The sequence below is a fragment of the Kogia breviceps genome, chromosome X (assembly GCF_026419965.1).
Source record: "Kogia breviceps isolate mKogBre1 chromosome X, mKogBre1 haplotype 1, whole genome shotgun sequence".
NCBI classification, from domain to species: domain Eukaryota; kingdom Metazoa; phylum Chordata; class Mammalia; order Artiodactyla; family Physeteridae; genus Kogia; species Kogia breviceps.
In genome coordinates, this window is record NC_081330.1 from 36453622 (window position 1) to 36477629 (window position 24008).

Below are 24008 nucleotides of genomic sequence, written 5' to 3' on the forward strand. Positions count from 1 at the left end.
ACTCTATAAAGCGAGTAATGCAAGGACTATTATCTGGCTAGGTAGATGAGGACACTGGGGCATGAAGAGGTTAAATTATTTATCCAAGGTAATCTGGCTAATTAATGACAGAATCTGCACTACACCCCAGGTCCCTGGATTGAGAGTCCAGTTTTTTTTCTACTAGAGTGTATTCTGTAGCATGATTATTTTTACAGGTGTGCCTGTTTTAAGACAATTTACTGCACATATGAAATAGATAAGTTAGGGAGTGATGCTTTACTTTGCCAAAAGATTCATGTGCTCTACCCAAGAATTCACTACAGGGCTCTTTTAATTTTCTCTGCAGGGCAGCAGCTCCCACAGTGATAAGGGACATATTTGTTGGCAGACAATTAGAAACACATTAATTGTTTGTTTACAAATCAGTAGAATCACTGAGAAAAACTGTCTGGGTTGCCGGTACTTAAAGCTACAGTGACACTGTAGACTTCTTAGAGCAACTTGACAAAGCATTTTTCATTCAGTGGTTGTTTTCCCCATTCTGGCTGTCGGCTTTAATACATTCCACAGGGTGACCATTAAGGGGTTATGGAAAAAGTGAAGCCAAACTGTAGCTATCAGAGCCCCCAAGACAAAACAGAACAAAACAACCACACGGACTAATCCAAGGGTCCCTTCAGGCCCTCAGGTTGCTCAGTTAGCCCAACTGAGGACCCACCTGGCTGTGTGGGTAGACATCATAAACTCCTATGTGTCTAGTAATTGATTTGTAAGAAATAATTGCATTCACCGCAAATTAATGGGCATGTTTGGAGAGAATCAGGTTTAAACTGTGAGACAAGACTCTTTAAACAAGAGACCAATTCAGTCAAAGGAAAAAAAACTCAGTCAGCCCACTTGTTTGGAATCATGTAGACAAAGCAACCAACTGATTGAATTTTTCCACTTTTCAACCTGTTGCTTTGGCAATGTACAGATGCAACTTTGCAAGACAAGTGGTCTTGTGGGCAGAAATCTGGGCCCACAGCCAGACACCAAGGATTCAAGTCCCAGCTCTGCCTCAGGCTATGGGATCTCACATAATTTGCTTAATTTTGTTTTGTTGCTTTAATGTGTTTTTTGTATTTATAAAATGGAGATTAATGATTCTTGGCCTTGGTATTATCAGAATATATACTATGGCATATGAGAAAAGGTGTTGAGTTCTTTAAAAGTATTCAGAGGTGTTTTTTTGAATGTACCCTTGATGTGGAATCACTGTTTTATTAGTCTGAGATACCATCCCCGTGCAGCACTTTCCCTTTTGATACCTCTTTAATAGCATTTTCACTTTTCTCTTTTGGTCTTTGTAACATTGCAAGTTATGAGGACCAGGCTCGTTCTGTCTCTTTGCTGTGGATACTGTGGTAAACATCTATGTGTGGTTATTCTCTCAATTATCTTGTATATTTTTAAACTTCTATCATAGGGCAAATTTACCCCTGGTTTGCAAAACATCCAGCCCCCTGTGACCTTCTGATTGTATGCTTGTTTCAGACGTCGTATAAATAAAATCCAGTTGATTAAAGGACCCGACAGAATTCTACTGACTTTGGAGGATGTGACGTTTATCAATCCCCACTTTGGCAGTAAGGTAAGGAGCATTCCTTTCTCTTATTGCACGGCCCAAGCTGGTATCCACACGCCACAAGTGACTATTGGGCACTTGGCATGTAGCTAGCCTGAACTGAGATGTGCTGTAAGAGTAAAACACACGTTGCACTTAGAAGACAGTATAAATGTAAAATATCTCATTAAAATTTTAAAATATATTAATGACATGTCAAAATGATAATACTTTAGATATATTGGGTTAAATAAAGTATATTACTAAAATTAACCTCACCCGTTTCTTTTTAGGTGTTTTAATGTGACTACTAGAAAACTTAAAAGTACATATGTGGGTCATGTTACATTTCTATCGGATAGTGCTGTCTTAGTTTTGAGAAAGTGATGCAGCACACTTTGAGCAATAGTGTAGCTTTGACTTCATATAGCCCTTTTTTGTACATTTGGACTCAACATGTGATTGCTAGCTCCTGAACGGTGGAGGTACATCTTTTTTGTCTTAATGTTAGCCCATAGCACCTGATGTGGTGCTGATAGTGTAATAGGTGCTCTTAAAAGTGGTGAATGAATCAACTAGTGAAAGAAAGTTAAGTGTCACCAGGGGTTCTCTTCTGATTGTGATTGTGTTGTAATTGGCCATTTTCACTGAGTGCCTGCCACTATGTCCTGGCCTTGGGCTAGGCTTTGTAAGAGATGGCAATGTAGTCCCTGCCTTCATGGAGATTACAGTCAAGTCAGAGAGACAAATGATACCATACGAGTCGGTAGATGCCATATTGCACAAAGGACACTAGAAATATGGTAGAACTTAAGAGGAGATAGATCAGTGGAGGAAGGCTTCTTAGAGACCCAGCACCGAATCTGGGTGTTAAAGAAGGCGGGAGAGGACTTGTCTACGCCCCAGGTCACAAACTGGTAACCACTTTTGTCTGACCTTTATGGTTTTAAAAAATTGTAGCCAGAATTTGGAATTGTGAGATTATACATAAAAACCTGGATTTCTGGATGTTCTTTATAGGTTGGAAGATCTCTCAACTTTGGGTATCATTGTGGCAACTGACTGAAACTCTTCAGTAGTTGCCATTTTGTGAAGAATTTGCAAAAACGGTGTCTGCAGTTTGACACAGTTCCCATCATTCTCTATTGTCTTATACTCAACTTATTTCATCAATTTATATTACCTGCCTCGCCCCTATAGGCCTCCTAGGCAGAGAAAACAGCACAAACAAAAGCTTGGAAAAGAAAATGTGTAGGGAAGAGTTTTGTCCAATGCAGCTAGTAGTAGGAGACTATGCCCCTTTGTGCCCAGTATATGTGGTCAAAATAAAGACATAAGTCTTTGCAAATTCTAGTATGGTGGAGGCAGGGTGTAGGGAGAGGATTCCCACACCTCACATTGTTCTTATGTGCTATTTACTTTTGCTACACCAGCATACCAGATCTGATAATTAATTATCTCTGTGACAGAACTGATCACTTGCCTAAATGTGACACTAAAAGGTATGCTTTAACTAGTTGGCTGGGTGAGAGTGGATTTACATGATAATACCCTGTGCATTTGGAATCAAATGAAAAGTTTAGCTGTTTGCTTTAAGTCTCAATTACAACCCTAACTCTTACTTGTTTAAATCACCAGATCCTTTTGTAAGGTTGATATCATGTTCCTGGAAATGTATTGCTGAATGCCAAAATGATCACTGTGGCTGAAAGCTACATTCTGCCCTTATGCCATCAAAACTTATTGATGTTAGTCTCTATTTTTGAAGCCACCAGAGGACACTGGAACTCAAGTGGTGGAATTTGTCTGGATTTTTCATATTCAATATAACTAGATGTTTTGGGTCTAAAGTGTCAAAACAATAAATATAGCTCAATTTTGGACTGAATTAGCCTCTCCTTTTTATAGGCCTTGCAGTAGTCCAGTAAATATAAAATCTCCTCCACCTATGCCTTCTCTCCTTCCTACTGAGACACAAAATATATTTGGGTTTCATACCAGTTCTCACAAAATCACCATACATAGCAGAATAGTGCTACCTTCAGATGAGCAAAGTGCCTAAGGTTTTAAAATCTTGTTCATGGTAATAGATCTTTTCTTTCACTTGTGCATAAATTCTGATATAATGAGAGTTAAAAAAAAACAATCATCACCACTTCTCACCATATGAATGATAAAAATGAATAGGAACAGGGATAGATAGCCTTACAGGGCTTCTCCTTCTCCTCCTCCTCCTCCTCCTTCTTCTTCTTCTTTCTTCTCTTTTTTTCTTTACTATATTGTCCCAGGTGGAAAGGGATGGCATTACCTAGAAGAACATAGCCCATGGCCTCTAGATCCTTTTTGGCACTTGGCTTATATCATGGGTTCTGATGGAAGAAGATAAGGGGAGCATATATTTTCCTTAACTGCTGTGTAGTCACAAACTTGCAGCTGGCTGTGTCTAATCAGTCAAGAAGCCTAGCCAAGAATTTCATCCAAATGGAATGTCTGAAAGTGTAAACTCTTGGTGAATAAAAAATTAATTCAGTCTAGAAAAATTGGCAGGTCAGTAGAAGTCAGGTCAGGAAAGGAAGTTTTTAGAAGAAAATGAAGCTGAAGCCCAAATATATGTGGATTTTGGCAGATTCTCTTCCTTTCTCCTTTGCCCTTCATGGAGATGTTTATATCTCAATATACAGATCTAGGTGATCCTGCTGAGATATGAAAATAAATAATGAAAGGGAAATGGATTCCTCTCTGGCCTTGCTCTGTTGAGGAGAGTTCGGGTTGATGCAAAGGTTATGTGAAGAGTCAAGTTTTCCACCTTGTCTGAATCTTGAGCTGTTGGGACTTCAACACATTAGGAGCTAAGTATAGTTTACTATTGCCTTGGAGCTTTGTGGTAGTCTTGTCTTGGTAGAATGAACTGAACTCAGGGCTAAATCAACTGGTGATCTTCAGTTTATCAAAGACTGTTAAGGGCAGAGTGTGTGAAACTACTTAAGATTAATTTTTATTGGCAAGCAAGAGTGAAACAAAGCATGATGTGGTACAAAGAACACAAGACCAGAAATATAACATTTACATTCCTCTTCCAGTCCCTAAGTCCCTCTCTAGGTCTCTGTTTCTTCATTGTAAAATGAGAGTGTTGGAGTTGGTGGTGGGGAATGGCCTAGACAATACCAAATGCAACTGCTAACTCTGAATTGCTATAATTTTAAGAAAGGCATATTTAGAGACGTGGAGAAGGATATGAGGAACTTGTTGACTTATTATTTCTTCATTTGAAGTACGTCTGCTGGTTCAGTTGAAGATATTAAGTTCAGTTGAAGATGTTCAATTTTAAAAGTTAACACAGATTGGAGATAATCCTTCCTTTTGTCATTCAACTGTACACTTCCTAGCCCTCTCTTATCAGACTTATGTGTACCAATTAACAAATAAAGGAATAAGAAATTTGGCCTATTTAAACATCAGACTTATAAATCATGGGCAGATGATCTTCTCACTCTCTACCATCTTATAGCTTTCTGAGATATCTTTTGCCATTAATCTTGCCTGCACAAAAAAGGATGCCATTCAAGATGGTATAAAATAAAGATCTAGGCCTAAGAGCCAGAACAGTGAGATTCTGTCCTAATTTTTCTATTGATTTTTTCAAAATGTTAGATTCTCATCTTTTTCTCATTTTCGTCTATAAAATGAGGGTCCCTAATTAAATTATGACAGGCATTCTTTCTTGTCCCCAAAAATCCATGGCTCTAATCTTCTGTAGGAGATGGAAATATCTGCAAAGCTTTGCCTTTCTTTTGTGGTATGTGGAGGTGAATTGTGGTATACGGAGGTGAAGCACCGAACCAATCATAGCATAAAATAATGCTGGGGATAGGAAAAATTAATCAATCTCATGTTTACAGAGCTCAACTCATAGAGTTACTCTCTTAGGAATTAAAAAAGAAAAAAATACTATGTAAGCACAGTGTCTATACCATAGCTCAATGCTCTCTGTCCTTAATCATGATAATTTTGTTCATAAACTTTCTTTTCTAATCCTTTCACAGAGAGGAAGTCGTGCCAGTGTAAGCTTCCAGATCACTTCGGAGGTCCAAAGTGGAAGGTCCCCAAGGCTTTCCTTTTCTTCAGGGAGTCTAACTCCAGCTACCTATGAAAACTCCAACATAGCGATTTATGAGGTAGGATATCCAACAGCTATCTAATCTGCTGCCTTCTTGGGTTTTAAAATGAGGCAGTCACGTAGGACTTACTTAGTCTTTGTGCCAAAATATTGAGGCTTTTGGTAAGTCTTTCCTTTTGATAAGTTTTTTTGTCCATTATCCCCTTACGGACTTGTTTGGTTGACATTTTTGATGATGATTTTCCTCCGCAACTAATCAACTTACTTCCAACTTCATTGATCTTTCAACACCATGTATTTTCTATGAATGTGGAGCAAAGTTCATGAGGCCCAAACACTTAACCATGTCACTCATTCCAGAAGACATAGATATAATAATAGAAGAAATGACTTCCTGAGTGAACTGTTTGTGATGGGATGTCTAGAGACATGCTTATATAGAGTAAGGCTTGGGGCAAGCTCTTCCCTTCAAATACTGCTTGTTCTTCCTTTACCTGTTATTCTCTGATATTACTGAAATCTTTAAAAATTTATTCATTTCTTTCCTTTTCTCAGCCTGTACTTCCTCTTGCAGTAAAAGGTTACCTTCTGATGTCTAAAATAGAAATCCTTTTTATTTCACTTAAATTTCTGTCTTTCAAGCTTTAAGAGACCACCCCCAACCCCTTGTTCTAAGATACTGGAATTTGGCAACCAGAACAAATCTTGCATCAGTTAGAGAGACAAACTGTTTCTTCTCAGCAGGAAAGAGTTAAGCAGGGGGTAAAAGGGAAACTAGACTGCCTTTCTGTCCCTCCTAAGTAAGGCCTTCCCAGTATGGTTTCCTTGTTTTGTTTGAAGATACTCCCAAAAGCAGCAAACACCCTCAACTTCAATAGTAACTACAAAGAAAGTCCAAAACAGGCCAGAATGAGTTTTTAGGTTGTCCACCATTGGATTTTCCAAGTGAATGCTCTCCTTCATTGGATAAATAATTTATAGCTACATAAAAATGCCAAGATTAGCATGGCATATATTTTCTCAGTGTACCTGAAGTGTGTTGACTTAAATTTGGAGCAGGAAACCTCTGGATCTTGCCTTGAACTTAATTTAATCAAAGAGGAGATTTGATTCAAATGTAAACTTGAGGTATTGGGGAATTGACAGTTCTACTCTCTCAAAGACCAAAGGCAAGATAATCTCAAGATAATCTTCTGAATGTCAAATGGAATGAGGCTGATGGCTTTACAAATATATTGACATCTCTAAGATTCTGAAGTAAATCTCAATACCTAAGGCAGTCTCTTGGTTTTTCATCTGTAAATTGAGGGGTTGAACTAAATTCTCAATCTTGCTGTTCATTAGAATCTCTGTGGGAAACTTAAAAAAATACCTATGCCCAGGCATAGTAACTCTGATTCATTTGGTATGGGGTGGGCCCAGGCATTGGTATTTCTTTTAAAAGTTCCCCTATATGTGCAGCCAGGGTTGAGAATTGCTGAACTAAGAGTAAGGCCTCTTCTGGCTCAGATATGCTATGATTCTCTGATTCTGCGGAAGAATTTATGTGTTTAATTGTGGTATGTTTTATTTGGTGGAGCTGGAAGGTGATAGTGTAGAATTAAGAAGGGAGAAAATCAGCATCTGTATATAATTGGCCTTTAAGAATTTGTCAGATATTTCCTCATTTTGGAAGGAAGCAGACAGTTGAGTTAGTTCCCATAATGACTGTTGTTGGTCAGTCAGATCATGGGTGTTTCTGAATTGTGTAGGCCAAAGGGGGACTTTATCTGCACAAAAGGAAGGAGTTGGTGAGAATAATACCACACCATGAGGTCAAGATTAGGCTGATAGCAGGGTGCAAAGGAAGACAGTTGAAGCTAGAAAACTGCCTAGCTAGAGCTAAAGAGGACTCCGGGAGAGAGCGGCAGTCAATCGAATCAACAGACCAAACAAAGAGGTCCAGTGTGCCTTCTGAAATAGCCCTCTATTAGGAGTGTTTTAAAGATTCATTATCTAGTTTCTGTTTAGAATAAACCGAATTTTCATAAGAATTTTTACTGGAAGGTGTGGAAGTTCAGACAATGTACCTGGAGTAGCAGATACCTAATAACAGAGGACAGGCTTCTTTAGGACATGCCATAACATTGTAATACACTGACACAGATTCACATTTTGATGGGACATACAGATGCATAGTCTTTGGAACTGTACAGGAAAAATCAGCCCTTATCTCAGAGATACTCTGTGAGATGTAAAAGGAAAGCCAGCTGAGCAGACTGATGGGGAGAAAGAGCAATGACTGGCCGATGCAATGGGGACATGTCAGGATCTGTTCTAATAGCCACAGTCCAGGAGAGAGGGGGTGAGGTGGGCAGTAGTGCAACCCTGACACACTCAGAGGGAACCCACTGAACTGATCCTCCCTCTTTATTCTCTGACTCCTTCTATCCCTCAACCTCTCCCTGTGTTTTTCTCTTTGTCTCTTTTCTGTCTCTACCCCGCACACCCTCCCCATTCATCTCTCTTTTCCAGAGCCTTTTTTTTCTATCTTCCCACCTTCTATATCCCGTATAGCTCTCTCTCCACTCCTCTCCTTTGCACCAACCATCTTTTCTCTCTCATCACAGAATTGGATCATCAAAGCTGAAAAGGACCTTAGAAATCATCTAAGTTGTCCAGCTCTATCAGTGAGGAAACTGAAGCTCAGGCCAATGAGGTAGCTACCCTAAGACCACCCCTGAATTTGAGGCTAAGCCAGATCTAGAACTTAATTCTCTTGACTCTTAGTTAATACAACATGACCTTAGTGCAAAACTGATGGACTTTAATTTACTTCTAAAAACTTTAGTGGACAGAGTTTGATGTTTCTTCCCCTTAATTTAAAAGTGAATGATGAGTGAAGTATTTTATCATTCTTTCTCTTAAAAGAAAAAAGCAAAACAAATAGTGCATGCACGGTAAAGATAAAACCTGCCCATATCCTCCCTTTTCCTCATTACTCATAAAGTAGGATACACACAGACTTAATAAACATTTGCTTATAAAGTTCATGAGAATTGTTTAAATCTTTAAACAAACACACACAAATCTCCCAAACCAAAGAAAGCCCATGGGAGGAAAGGGCAACAAAGTGGGAGATGGAAGACCTTGGTTCTGTTACTACCTAACCTTCTGACCTTGGGCAAGTCATTTAATCTCTTCAGGCTTCCATTTCTTTAAATATGAAGCCCTCAAATTTGGTGATTTGGGAGGAAAAAAAGCTCTCCTTAACTACTTGTAAAAGTTAATAAGCAAGAGAGAAAGCGGACCCATATCTGCAATAGGGTGGACTCCAGGAAGAAAGTATTAGGCACTGGCTATAGGCAGAGTCAGGGCTGCCAGTACTGATATTCAGGATGTACACTGCACAAGGGAACCACTTCTAAGAGGGTACTATTCACATTGTAGACATATAGTAACTTATATGAGAGTGGTGCAGGAGTGAGCAAAGAGATTCTGGCCTCTCAGCCTAGTTCTGGAATGAGGTGGCAGACCTGACAGAGAGGCCTTACCTGGCAGGCAGGGCTTGGTGGTATGCAGAATACTGAAGCTGCTAGTGGAGTGTTTTCCCTGGTGTCTGGAGGATGTATGAGTCAACGAGAGTGTGATACATGCACAGATATATACAGTTGGGGCTGCTGCCCAACATCACAGGGCTGCCACAGGCTGCAAAATAATATTCTCACATTATTTTTTTACTTGAGGGAAAGCACCCTTTGCTAATTAGCACAAAGGTGCCATAAAGGCTAGCGGTGACCATGGTCCAAGTAATATAATTGCAAAGGTGCTGGGAAGGCTTCACTATATGCACATCAGTGTATAACGCACACATGGGCTGACTTTGTAAATTCCCAGTTAGAGTTTATTCTTTCAGATTAAACCTCAGCCTTTGATCCCTCTAAAGGGCAAAATCCTTTAGATTTTGTGGGGCCTTACAATGGGCCTTTCTAACCAGTTCCTAAGTGACTCTGATGTAACTGGTCTAGGGCCACACTCAGGGAATTGCTGGGCAAGAGACCAGGAAAGCTGCCTTTGGTACTTTGACCATTCTGCTACAGGCAGGCACTGGTCCTGGACTACCTTTCTGAATTTTGTGGGTGTGAGCCTGGCTGGCACAGTTTTGTTCGGCTGCTGAAGGTCTCTAGAATCCATTTCCTAGTTAAAGGGTTTTGAGCTTCTTGGCCAGAAGATACCCTCTAAAACACAGTACGGCGAGTAACTCAGATGCCTGCAGCTCCCATCATTAGCCTTTGCCTCCGGCTGGTCTCCAGATGTAGTGCCACAGCTGGATATATTCCATAATAAGAGAGTGGCTACACTCTCTTATTCTCGGAATTTGACTGTACAGAGCTCTCTGCTTTATTATCTCTACTTGATGACAAATTGGTGCAGCCTGAAATGGAATCTCCAGGCTATAGGTAATAGACATGAAAGCACTTTGAAGAGGAGAGAGCGCTGTGCAAATGTAAGGCATTATTATTATTATTACAGAGAAAAAGGAATCTATGTATTGCTTTTTTCAGATTTGGGCTGCACAGAAACTAAATAGGGCTTGGTGACTGATGAATCCTTGAGGCTATGCACGTAGAAGAAAATCATCTATCAGGCACTGGTGTTAAAGTGAAGACAGTAAAATAATTGTTGTTTTTGACTTGACAGCAGCCTTAGCAATAGCTGTTTTGTGCTTAAGAAGTCAGAAATAGACTTCTGAAAGAGTCTAGATTACTCTATTACTATGGTAGTACATTTGTACATCCAAATAAAAAATGTTTAATCGATGTTTAAGCCAATCAGTTTATGATTAAATCATAATAGGCCCCCAAAATGGCCTGTCCCACAAGAGAAAAATGGATCAAGGTAAATGCAGGAAACATTTGCTGCACTACATCTCCTGCCCTACATCTCTCGACATAGATGCCTCAAGGCAGTGAGAATTGCAACCACTAACCATCACCATTAATCACAGGAAACCTGGTGCTACATCACTTAGCTATGAATGAGTGAAATGACCCGGCACTTTCTGCAGTTAGTTAAGGAAGTCATTGCAGAGAGCAGTATCATTCCTTTTATGGCCTCTGCATCCCTGCAATTGTTTCCCTGCTTTTAGTTAATTGGAATTTTAAACTTTAACTTCTCTGTGTGACCTCCTTTTTAGCTCCGAATACAGAATGTCTATGGGGTGGAGGGTGAGAGAGCAGGAACAACGCTTGTTTAGGTTGATGGTCTAACTATAAACTCTTCATGTGGAAAGGACATTGCTCTAAAGCTGCTGGCAACTAAGGCTCACCAACAATCTTTACCTTTTCTTTCTAGGGTGATTGGGTGTGGCTGAAAAAGTTCCCCTCTGGAGATTTTGGAGACATTAAATCCATCAAATCAAGTGCAAGTGATATGTTTGAAATGGTATGAAAAACCGTCTCTTATATATATTCCCCCTGAAACCACCAATCCTTTCTCCAAAGTAACTAATACCAGCTGTTAGGAAGATCCTTTAACAGATCAGTTCAGGGAAACTATAGGGTAGCTACTGACTCGTTACGACTGTATGATGCAATGGCAAAGGTATGGACTCTGGAGTCAGAAAGACATGAAGGATTCACTTCTCAGCTCTACCACTTAAGAGATATATTAACTTGGGAAAGTCACCTAAACTCCCTGAGCTTTACTTTCCTTATTTGTAAAAGGAGTATATTAATGTCTACTTCCCAGGGTTGAGATAATACATGTAAAGCATCTTGCATATTTCCTGACATATAGCTTCTTTGTAAAATGGTAGGTATCTGATTATTATTAAGTACATATCCCATAATCGTTAAAAATCTCCGTTTGCCAGGCCTGGAAAAGTCATCTGGTAATTTCTATTTACATAAGAAAAATGGTGATTTCCCAATCCCACCAATTATATTTAAAAAGTCCTTGGATAGTTTGTTTAAGGAAGCAGTCTGTACATAAGGCAGAGATGATGATGTTTCCTCTCAAACCATTTAAAATTGACTCCTCCTTGAACTTTGAGTTCATAAAAGATTTATGGAGACTGTCTCTGGTTCCTTCAGACTCATGAAAGTGGGATTTCTAGAAGATAATGATATATTTCTTCACATTTATGAAGCAGGCAAGTTCAAATCAATCCAATAGGTTTGAATGAGACACCTGCTACATCCAGACTGCTGTACAAGTGAGAAAACAAGGGTTATGGGGAAATGGAAGAGGTACAGCCCATGAGGGACCCAATGTGCCCCATGGATCAAAATGAGATGTTATGATTTGGTATTTCCCTTACATGTGGTTTTGATGCCTGAAGCTGAAAGAAAAATAATGAGAGATGAATCCAGAAGGAGGACTAAGGTCAGAGCTAGAATAAGCTGTTCCACACTGGTTTGATGATCTGGGATGCTAAACAGAGAGCTCGATCCAAAGTATGGAGCCAAACAAGGCCAAACCTGGGGGAGCTGATAAACTAGAAGTATGGAAATAAGAAGACCCAAGGTAGAGTGTGTCCATGATACCTTTTTTGGGGTAATTTAAAATTTTGACATAATTTCAAACTTGAAGCAAAGCTGCAAGAATAACTCAAGGAACTACTGTATATCCTACCCAGATTCAGCAATTGTTTACATTTTGCCTGGTGCTTTTCATTCTCTATTTATAAATTTATGTACAGTTGGCCTTCAGAATCCATGTGTTCTGCACTCCTTGATTTAACCAACTTCAGATTGGTTGAACCTGCAGGTGCAGAATGCACGGATATGGAGGGCGGGCCCACTGTACTATTTTATTTTAGTTTAGTTTTTTTTAAGTTGACAAGTATTACATTGTTCAATAACAACCAATATTATGTGTTAACTATTATTTTTTTACAGGATAAAATCATGATTCTCGCACAAATACAAAATGAATACATGTCAAAAGTTTCCCTGGTGGTGCAGTGGTTGAGAGTCCGCCTGCCAATGCAGGGGACACGGGTTCATGCTCCGGCTCGGGAAGATCCCACATGCCGCGGAGCGGCTGGGCCCGTGAGCCATGGCCGCTGAGCCTGCGCGTCCCGAGCCTGTGCTCCGCAACGGGAGAGGCCACAGCAGTGAGAGGCCTGCGTACCACACACACACACACACAAAAAAAAAACAAAAACAAAACAAATACTGTAGCTTCTGCCTTTTTGGGCTTCCCTGGTGGTGCAGTGGTTGAGAGTCCGCCTACTGATGCAGGGGACACGGGTTCGTGCCCCGGTCCGGGAAGATCCCACATGCCGCAGAGTGGCTGGGCCTGTGAGCCATGGCTGCTGGGCCTGCGCGTCCAGAGCCTGTGCTCCGCAAAGGGAGAGGCCACAGCAGTAAGAGGCCCGCGTACCGCAAAAAAAAAAAAAAAAAAAAAGTTTTGTTTAAATCATTAAATGTATAAGGGAATCAGGAAGATATTACAACCACTTCAAGGGAGAATTCAAAGTACTGCTGTATCATTTTATATAAGGGACTTCAACGTCCATGGATTTTGGTATCCTCAGGGGTTTGGAATCAATCCCCAGTGGATACTGAGGGATGACTATATATTCTTTTTTTCTCAACCATTTGAGAGTAAGGTGTAGACATCGTGCCATTTTACCTCTAAATACTTCAGTGTTTATTTCCTAAAAACAAAGACATTCTTGTATATAACTATGGTATAATCATCAAAATCAGAAAATTTAGCATTGATACAGTAATATTATCTAAACTACTGCTCATATTTCAATTTTATCATTATTCATAATACATTATAGCTAATTTTTCCCTGGGCCAGTTTCCAATCCAAGTTCACACATTGTAGTTGGTTGTCATGTCTTTTTAGTTGCCTTTAATCTGAAACACAGTCTCAGCATTTTGTTGTTGTTGCTTTTCTTTATCTTGATATTTTTTGAAGAATTCAGCTGAGTTATTTTGTAGATGGTCCCTCAATTTGGGTTTTTTCCATGTTCTTCATGGTTAGATTTAGGTTATGCATCTTCAGCCAGAATGCTACAGAAGTGATGCATGTACTTTTCAGTGCTTTGTATTAGGAAGCAAATAATGTTGATTGTCCCATTATTAGTGATATTAACTCTTATCGCTTGGTTTAGGTGGTGTCTACCAGATTTAGCCACTGTAGAGCTACTGTTATTTTTTCCTCATTGTAATTAATACATAATTTGTAGAGAGATACTATGAGTCTGTATAAATCTCCTGGTTTTTTTTTTTTGCGATATGCGGGCCTCTCACTGCTGTGGCCTCTCCCGTTGCGGAGCACAGGCTCCTGACGCGCAGGCCCGGCGGCCATGGCTCACGGGCCCAGCCGCTCCGCGGCACGTGGGATCCTCCCGGACCAGGGCACGAACCCGTGTCTCCTGCATCGGCAGGCGGACTCCCAACCACTGCGCCACCAGGGAAGCCCTCTCCTGTTTTTTTATCAAATTTTTACCTACTAATTTTAGCATCCATTGATGATTCTCTAACTCTAGCATTCTTTCTATGTTTATTTGTTGGCTCTGTATTGTAAGAAAGAGCCTTACTTTCTCTACCGTTTATTTATTTATTCATACATTTATACCAGTGGCTTTAATTTTATTCAATTATCTATCATTTATATCTATCTATCTATCACCTGTCTATCTATCTTCTATCTATCATCCATCTAATACCTCCAATAATAATTGAATGACACAGAGTTCATTCTATCCTTTCCCTTTCCGTATTTGTAACCCCTTTCTCCAACAGTTAGAAAACTGGCTCCCATTATCCTCATGACATCTTTTTGTGTCCCCTTACCAACTTGTGTTACTATGTCAGGTGCAGATAGTAACTCAATTCTAGGGTGAAGGCCAATTTTCCAGAATTTACCATGTGAAAGGCCCTAATTCCTTTCTAGTACTTTTATGAAGCAGAAAGTGGATCTGACGATGCTATCACTGTGAATCCAGCACTGCTTTGACTACTATGTGCTTTCATGATTTTAAAATTTGGGACTGAGTATCAGGCGCCAGACTGGAAAACACATCTTGGTGAGCCAGATATAGAAGGGAGTCGTGTACAGTCAGATAGATATTCCTTAAAGAGAAACAGCTGGAGTCAGAAGGCCAAAGGACTGATGACTTCCAACATCTTTTAGGGTCCCAACTTCTGCGAAGATGTATGCAGGAAAATCAGGCTGTATCCATCTCCCAGTCTCATGTTCTTTCCCATCATCTGGAACTGAGTGGCATACTCCTTGTACCTTCTAATACGTTGGCTATTTAGTTCCTTGCCATATAATCTCTAATCATCTTCTCTTCCATTTCACTTTGGCCATCCACTACTATCATTACACCTTGGGGTTTGTCATTATCTATAATTGCTACTGAAAATGCTTCACTTCCAAAATCATAGATTCAAACATCACACTCTCTGGCTATAGCCTTCTCTTCTTTCAACTGTGCCTATATTTTACACTGGGTCTTCCTGTCTACTGACCTCTACTTTCTCCCATCCCACAAGCCCTTCTTTTATCTTCTTTCATGCCCACCTTAGATTTCATAATTGACTGTTTGAACACATTCTTATTTCTGTCTCTTTGGACACACTTATAAAACTCATATTCAGCATGACCCTAAATCTTAACTTTCTTTGTGCCTGCATCTGAACAGCTGAGTATTATGGCAGAAAGTCATGCAACAGGGTATATTGTTTCCATCTTAAAATGTCCCTTAAAATTATCCTTTAAGTCCATTATAATACTTCATTAGTTAATTCACTTTCTACAACCTGTATTTCAGAGCTTCTCCATTTTCCTTAAAAGTCCAATGTTCTCTTCCTCTATTTTTACTGTTACCATCCTGGTCCAAGCCACCATCATCACCCACTAGAGCTACTGCAATTGTCTGTTTTTTTTTTTGTTTTGTTTTGTTTTTTTAAGAGACAGTTTAGGGCTTCCTTGGTGGCGCAGTGGTTGAGAGTCCGCCTGCCGATGCAGGGGGCACGAGTTTGTGCCCCAGTCCGGGAGGATCCCACATGCCACGGAGCGGCTGGGCTGTGGTCCGCAGCAGGAGAGGCCATAGCAGTGAGAGACCCGCGTACCGCAAAAAAAAAAAAAGAAGAAAGATTAAAGAGACAGTTTCGTTTTTAGAGCAGTTTTAGGTTCACAGAAAAATTGAGCCTCCCCCACTATCAACATCCTGAACCAGAGTGGTACATTTGTTATAATCCATGAGCACACATTGACACATCATTATCACCCAAAATCCATAGCTTACATTAGGGTTCAGAGGGTAGTACATCCTATGCATTTTGACAAATGCATAATGATGCATCTACCATTATAGTAACATACAGAATAGTTTCAATACCCTAAAAATCCTCTATGCTCTGCCTATTCACACCTTCCTCCCCCTAAATCCTGGCAACCACTGGCAATTGTCTTTACACATATCCACTTTTATCACTGTCAAATATTTTCTCCACATTGCAATCTGAATCAAAATCAAACCTGATCTTGTCAGCTGTCTGCTTGAATCTCTTTAATTAGATTACTATTGTTCTCTTTGTGTGGAGATTTTAAATTACAGATTCAATTTCTTGAATAGATATTGGACTATTCAAACTTTCTATTTCTTCTTATACCTGTTTCAGTAAGTTATGGCTTAAAAGGAAGTTGTCCATTCCATATATGTTGTCGAACTTACTGGCATAAAGTTGTACATAATATGCTCATGCAATCTTTTAAGTAGCCTTAGGATCTGTAGTGATGCTCCCATTTTCATTTCTGATATTGATAATTTGTGTTTTCTCTTTCTTGATCAGTTTTGCTGGAAGATTATCAATTTTATTAATCCTTTCCAGAAATCAACTTTTGACTGTTGATTTTTCTCTATTGTATGTCTGCTTTCTATTTCATTGATTTGTATTCTGGTTATTTCTTTCCTTCTAATTTCTTTGCTTTAATGTGTTGTTCTTTTTCTAGTTTTTTGAGCTGGAAGTTTTTATAGTTGATTTTTAATCTTTCTTACTTTCCAATACAGTCACTTAAAGCTAGAAAACTCCCTTTAAGTACTGCTTCAGCTACATCCTGGAAGTTTTTCTTTTCTTTTAAAAAACTTTTATTATAGAAAATAACAAACACATACAAAATAAACAGAATGATATAAACAAACTCCATATGCCCGTCACCCAACTTCAACAATTATCAACATTCTACCATTATTATTTCATCTCTACCTCCACCCACTTCTCGCATCTCTAACTTGGTTATTATTGTTGTTGTTATTTTGCAGTTCTGTATTTCTGAGGTACAATTGCATGCATTGAAATGATCATATCATAGATATATAATTTTGATGAAGAGACATGCCCATATAATCTAGACTTCTATTATGATATAGAATAGGGGTTGGCAAAGTTTTTACATCCTGGCCTGTTTTTTACATCCTGGGAGCTAAGAATGTTTTTTACATATTTTAAGGGTTGTAAAAAAAGAAAACAAAGATTATGCAACAGAAACTATACATGATCGGCAAAGCCTAAAATATTTACTATATGTACAGAAGAGGATTGCTGACCCCTGATATAAAACATTTCTTTCTCTCAAGAAAGTTCCCTTGTGTTCATTAGTAAATTATTGCATCACCCCCCCAACCAAAGAAAGCCACTGTTCTGGGTTTTTGGTCTATCTTGCATTAATTTTGCTTATCCTATAACCTCATATAAGTGGAATCATACAGCATACTGACTGATTCATTCGTGTTATTGTGTGTATAAATAGCTTGTTATTTTCATTGCTGAGTAGTAGTCAATTGCATGAATATAACACAATGTAATTATCTATTTTCCTGCTGATGGGCATTTAGGCTGGTTCCAATTTTGGCTATTGTGAATAAAACTGATATGAGTATGCTTTTTATGTCTTTTTATGGACACATATTTTATTTTCTCTTGGGTAAATACCTGAGTGGAATTTCTATGTTAAAATTTAGTATATGTTTAACTTTATAAGACACTATCAAGCTTTTCCTGTTTTAATTTCCTACACACAAGTTATGAGAGCTCCGTTTACATCATCACCAATGATGTAATCTTGTCAGTCTTTTTGGTTTTAGTATTCTAGTGAGTTTCTATGGATATCTCATTGTGTTTTTTAAATTTTAAATTATGATAAAATGACAGAAATTACCATCTCTAAGTGTTGAGTATATTCACGTTTTTTGGCAACAGATTGTCACAGCTTTTCTCTTGCAAAGCTGAAACTCTGTACCCATTAAACAAAACTCTCCTTTTCCCCACTCACCCTCAATGCCTGATAACCACCATTTTATTTTCTGTTTCTATGAATTTGACTACTTTAGATACCTCTTTTTGTCACTGGTGTATTTCACTTAGTATAATGTCTCATTGTGTTTCGAAAAGACATTTTTTGTTTACGTATAATTTGATGAATGAATTATCTGTTCAGTGAATTTTGATAATTGCATATATTGCATATACCTGTGTAACCACTCCCCCAAACAAGATACAGAATATGTCTATCACCCCAGAAAGTTCTCTTGTTTCCCTTCTCAGTCATTTCTTTTATCCCAGAGGCAATCGTTGTTCTGATATCTATCATCATGAATTAATATTTTTTCTGTTCTTGGATTTCGTATAAGTGGAATGATAGACTATATACTCTTTTGTGCCTGACTTTCTTCTCTCAACATAGTATTTTTAAGATTAAATCCACGTTTTTGCAGGTATCAGTTCATTTAAAAAAATTTCTGAGTAGTATTTAATTTTATGAATATATCACAATTTGTTTATAATTTTCCTGCTGATGAACATTTGGCTGGGTTTCCAGTTTTTTTTGCGTTATGAATAAGACAACTATAAATATTTGTTTAATTATGAAAAAACACATAACATAAAATTTACCATCTTTATTTTTAAATGTACAATTCAGCAGTGTTAAATATACTTGAATTGTTGTTAAACACACTGCCAGAACTTTTTCAATTTGCAAATATAAAACTCTGTACCCATTAAATAGCAGCTCACTTTTTCCCCCTCCCCCTATTCTGGGTTAACCACCATTCTACTTTTTGTTTCCATGAATATGACTACTTTAGACACCTTATATAAATGGAATAATATAGTATTTGTCTTTTTCTGACTGGCATATTTCACTTAGCATAATGTCTTCAAGCTTCATCCATGTGGTAAAGTGTGAATAGATTTCTTTCCTTTTAAAGGCTGAATAATATTCCATTTTATGTTATTCATTCATTTCTTGATGGACATTTGGGTTGCTATGAATATGGCTGTGCAAATATCTCTCTGAGATCCTGCTTTCAATTCTTTGGATATATACCCAGGAGTGGAATTTCTGGATCATATTGTAGTTCTATTTTTAATTTTATGAGGAAGTTCCATACTGTTTTCCATAGCAGTTGCATCATTTTACAATCCTACCAACAGTACACAAGAGTTCTAATTTCTCCACGTCCTTGCCAACACTTGTTATTATCTGGTTATTTTTTTTTTTTAATTTATAGTAACCACCCTAATGGGTGGGAGATATCAAATTGTAATTTTGATTTGCATTTCTCTGATGATTAGTATGTTGAGTATTTCTTCATAGGCAACTATAAACATTTTTGTCCAAGTATTGATATTTTTGTGAATATATATTTTCACTTCTCTTCAGTAAATGCTTAAGAATAGACAAACTGAATCATAGAGTAGATGTACGTATAACTTTATATGAAACATCTAAACAGGTCTCCAAATTGGTTACAATATTTTACACTTCTGTCAGAAATGTACAAACATTCCAGTTGCTTTAAATTCTCAGCAACATTTGTCCTTTTGATATTTGCCTTTCTACGGTGTATAAAATGTTATCTTATTGTGGTTTTAATTTGCATTTTCTTGATGACTAATGTTATTGAGCATCTTTTCATGTGTTTATAATTCATTTGTATATCTTCTTTTGTGAACTGTCTGTTCATATTTTTGCCCATTTAAAAAAATTGAGAGTTTTGCCTTTTAATTGTTGAAATGTAGATGTTCTTTATATAACCCTCCTTTGGTCAGGTATATGTTTTACAATATGTTTTCTCAGTTTGTGGATTGTGTATTTAATGGTTTTGATGAGCAAAATTTTTAATTTTGAGGAAATCCAATTTATGATTTTATTTTGTGGCTTGAAAATCTTTGCCAATTCCAGAATTTTAGATTTAGGATTATGATCCATTTTGAATTAGTTTTTGTGTATGGACTGAGATAGTGGTCATGGTTAATTTTTTTTTTCCATAGCGATATCCAGTATTCCAGTAACAATTATTTTAAAAAGGCTTTCCTTTCTCTCCACTTAATTAACTTTTCAACTTGGTGAAAAATTAACTGACTATATATGTGTGGATATATTTTTAGACTCTCTACTCTATTTCACTAACTCATTAGTGTACCCTACTGCCAATATCACACTATCTTGATTATCACAGCTCCAGAGTAACTCCTATAGTTAAGTGGTGTAAGCTCCCGCAAATTGTTCTTTTTCAAGATTGTTTTGGATAGGGTAGTTCATTTTAAATTTCAATAAGTCCTTGAATAAACTTGTCCATTACTTCAATAAAGCCTTCTGGAATTTTTCATAGGGGGTTATATGAATTTATAAATCAATTTAGGGAAAATGGACATCTTAACAATACTGAATCTTCCAGTCCATCAATGTGGTATAGATCTTCATTTATTTAAGTTTTCCTTAACTTTTCTCATCAATGTTTTGATGCTATTATACAATACTGAGTCGAAATGGTGAAGGAAGACATCCTTGTCTTGCTCTTGACTCTGGAGGAAAAGAATTTAATGTTTTACTCTTGGGTTTGATGTTACCTGAAGGTTTTTTCACACATGTCCCTTTGACTTCTGATTTTCTGTGATTTTTTTTTAATCATGAAAAGGTTTTTCTATATTCTCTGACTGCTTGAATAATTATCTTTAGATTTTAGGAGTTTAATTATGATGTGTCTAGGTGTAGTTGTCTTCATCTTGCCTGACCTCTCTAGTATTTATCACATTTTCTTGAAATTCCTTCTGGCATTTATCTCACTTCCCTGAAACTCTTCCTGTGGTGTTCATAATGTTGTTCTAAATAAGCCTTTCTCCACTTCTCTAGCCTCATTTCTAAGTCTTTATGCAGGATGTTCTTCCTTTTCCCATTTTTTAAATGTTGATATTCCCCCCTTTTCTTTTTATTTGATATGCTTCCCTTGGGTTATTTCATCTACTCCCATTAATTTCATCTACCATTTACATGTTTACAATTCCCAAGTCTATTTATCTAGAACACACTGTCTCCTTGGAATAGTTCCACCTTGATGTTCCACAGGCACCTCATTCTTAATGTGTCTCAAACTGAATTAATCAGCTGTCCCCATCACCCAAAATTTGCTTTCCCACTGTCTTAGGTCAGATTCTCTAAAAGCTGAGCCTGAGATGGAGATTCTTGTTCAAAGTACTCATTGAGAGAATGCTCTCAAGAGAAAAGGAGTGAGGATGCAGGATAAGGCAGAAGTAAAAGCTCGGCAAGTATGTGATCTCAGCTTAAGACTAGCTTCAGTATGATTTTATGGGAGAAATACTGGATCCCAAGTTAAACCATGAGTTCTACTTTGAGGTGAGGGAGTTGAACTTTTGTACATTTCCCAGTCAGTCAATCATTAGCTGAGGTCTGTGGGTGGGCCCTAACCTTTCAAGTAAGATAGCTCCCCTTTGTCCTAGCCTCTAGGACAATTTTCCAGAGAATGGAGCAACTGTGAGTTACCAGCCAACATTTACAGCAGCTACAGGATGCACTGTAAAGGGGATATAGGTGGGGCACCAACATATCCACTACTAAAACATCCCTGAATTTCTTATATTGATGTATATCACTGCCATCTACCCAGGAATTCAAGTAGAAATTCAGAAGCAATAATGGAGCCCTTTTCTCTCTCATCCCCCATTAAAAAGTAATAATAACAGATAACAATTATTGAGTGACCATAATATTAATTTCAAATTCTATAGCATGGTTCTCAAAGCTGCACAAGATGTGGCTCCTGTCTAACTCTCCAGCCTTTTATAAATTTATTTATTTTTGGCTGCATTGGGTCTTCGTTGCTGCACATGGGCTTTCTTTAGTTGTGTTGAGCGGGGGCTACTCTTTGTTGTGGTGCGCAGACTTCTCATTGTGGTGGCTTCTCTTGTTGCAGAGCACCGACTCTAGGTGCATGGGTTTCAGTAGTTGTGGCACGTGGGCTCGATAGTTGTGGCACGTGGGCTCTAGAGTGCAGGCTTAGTAGTTGTGGCTCACTGGCATAGTTGCTCCATGGCATGTGGAATCTTCCCCGACCAGGGCTCGAACCCATGTCTCCTGCATTGGCAGGCGGATTCTTAACCACTGCGCCACCAGGGAAGCCTATCTCTCCAGCCTTGTGTCTCATATTCTTTCCTTTGCACTGTTTTCTGGCCACCCTAAACCTGTTGCAATTTCCTCAGCATAACATGCTCTCACTCTCAACCCCTCCCACTATGTCACCTTCACATGGTCAGCTCTTACTTGTGCTTCATGATGGTCTAGACATTACCTCCTCAGGGAAGCCAGATCTCCCAGGCTGAATTAGATACTTACCATCTGAACTCTACCGGCATCCTGTTCTCCCATAAGAAACACCCATTCTCCCATAAGAAACTATTTCACAGGGAAATACAGCTCTCAGTTTGTTTGTTGTCTATCACCCTTCTTTATTTTTATTTTTATTTTTTTTTTATTTTTTTTTATTTATTTTTTTTGTGGTACACGGGCCTCTCACCGTCGCGGCCTCTCCCCTTGCGGAGCGCAGGCTCCGGACGCACAGGCTCAGCGGCCATGGCCCACGGGCCCAGCCGCTCCGCAGCATGCGGGATCCTCCCAGACCGGGGCACGAACCCGTGTCCCCTGCATCGGCAGGCGGACTCTCAACCACTGCGCCACCAGGGAAGCCCAATCACCCTTCTTTAAATGTGAGCTCTTTCAGGATATTGATTTCATTTTGTTTATCTCTATATCACTGGCATGCAGTCCAATGCCTTGGACATTGTTGAGACCCACTAAATGCTTCTCACATTAGTGGAAAAAAAATGAATGGATACAAAGGTAAAATGTAGTCAAAATTCGAAGTGTTTCTTCTGAAACAAATTTTGTAAGCTTTAGCCTGATGTTTATGTAAGCTATTTATTTTAATAGATGCTGCATAGATGAATATTCACGGAAAGACAATCTATTCCACCTCTTACAGTACTAACCTCTTTGGTATTCCTGGGTCACTGAGCTCCGCTCCACAGTGTCCCTAAAGAATCAGGAAGAAGGCCCCAGCTCCCATTGAGACAGAACAGCTGTGACTCTCTTCTCTCCCTGTTTCCAGATGAAGGACCTACGTCATGAGAATATTAACCCTTTAGTGAGCTTCTTCTATGATTCGGGGATGTTTGCCATTGTGACAGAATTCTGTTCCCGAAGGAGCCTGGAAGACATACTGACAAATCAGGATGTGAAACTAGATTGGATGTTTAAATCATCACTCCTGCTGGATCTCATCAAGGTTAATGGAAAGACTGAAAATCCAAGATTTTCCCTGTAGATTAGAACTTCAGTATGTGGGGATGTTTCACTTTCCTTGGGCCATTGTGATGCTGTCACTCCTCCACCTCCCTTCCCTGTGTCTTCCCTCACTTCTTCTCATAGCCCCTTTGTCCATATCTGTTATAAGGTCCTGATACAGAAAGAATTTGCTTGCTCCTCACCTGCTTCCCCCGTTTGAGGGCCAGATTTGTCTTTACTTCTTATAGCTATTGAGCACTCTTCTGCCTTAAGCAATCCTTTCTTCCATCCCATTTATCTGCCTTCTGGATGTGGGAACGTGCTCATTCCCAGGCTCTTTGGTTCTGCTTAGCCCCATTTCCTGGCTTTCACGTTCTAAAAGGTGGTTCAGTCTAGAACTAGGTGATGGGTCTTTGCATAGGTCTATACCATAGGTATAGATATGGAACTCAGCATGACCAGAAAGCCAAGAGACCGTCGGTTCTATCAGGCAGCACCTCCATTCTCAGAGGCAAGGACGATTAACAGCCAACGGGGTTCACAGATGGGTCCATGGATGGGCTTCAGTGGAGTCTATGAACTCCCTAGAGTGTTATGAAAATTGTGTCTATGTGCACTTATAGTGGACTGATTTGGATAGCCAATAGTCATTGAGCTTCCTGTATATTAATCACAGTCTTGACCCTTGTATTCTGGCCTAACTCTTTT

At 38.8% G+C, this 24008-nt stretch overlaps 1 protein-coding gene across 1 annotated transcript in view; it reads left to right on the top strand.

Moving 5' to 3' along the window:
- The window catches only part of GUCY2F (guanylate cyclase 2F, retinal), an 81480-nt gene that overhangs the window by 27172 nt on the left and 30300 nt on the right, over positions 1-24008 (top strand). Inside the window, 4 exon segments of the mRNA XM_059050150.1 lie at positions 1519-1615; positions 5632-5763; positions 11040-11129; positions 23125-23301. Of these exon segments, the coding sequence (XP_058906133.1) occupies positions 1519-1615; positions 5632-5763; positions 11040-11129; positions 23125-23301 (496 nt within the window).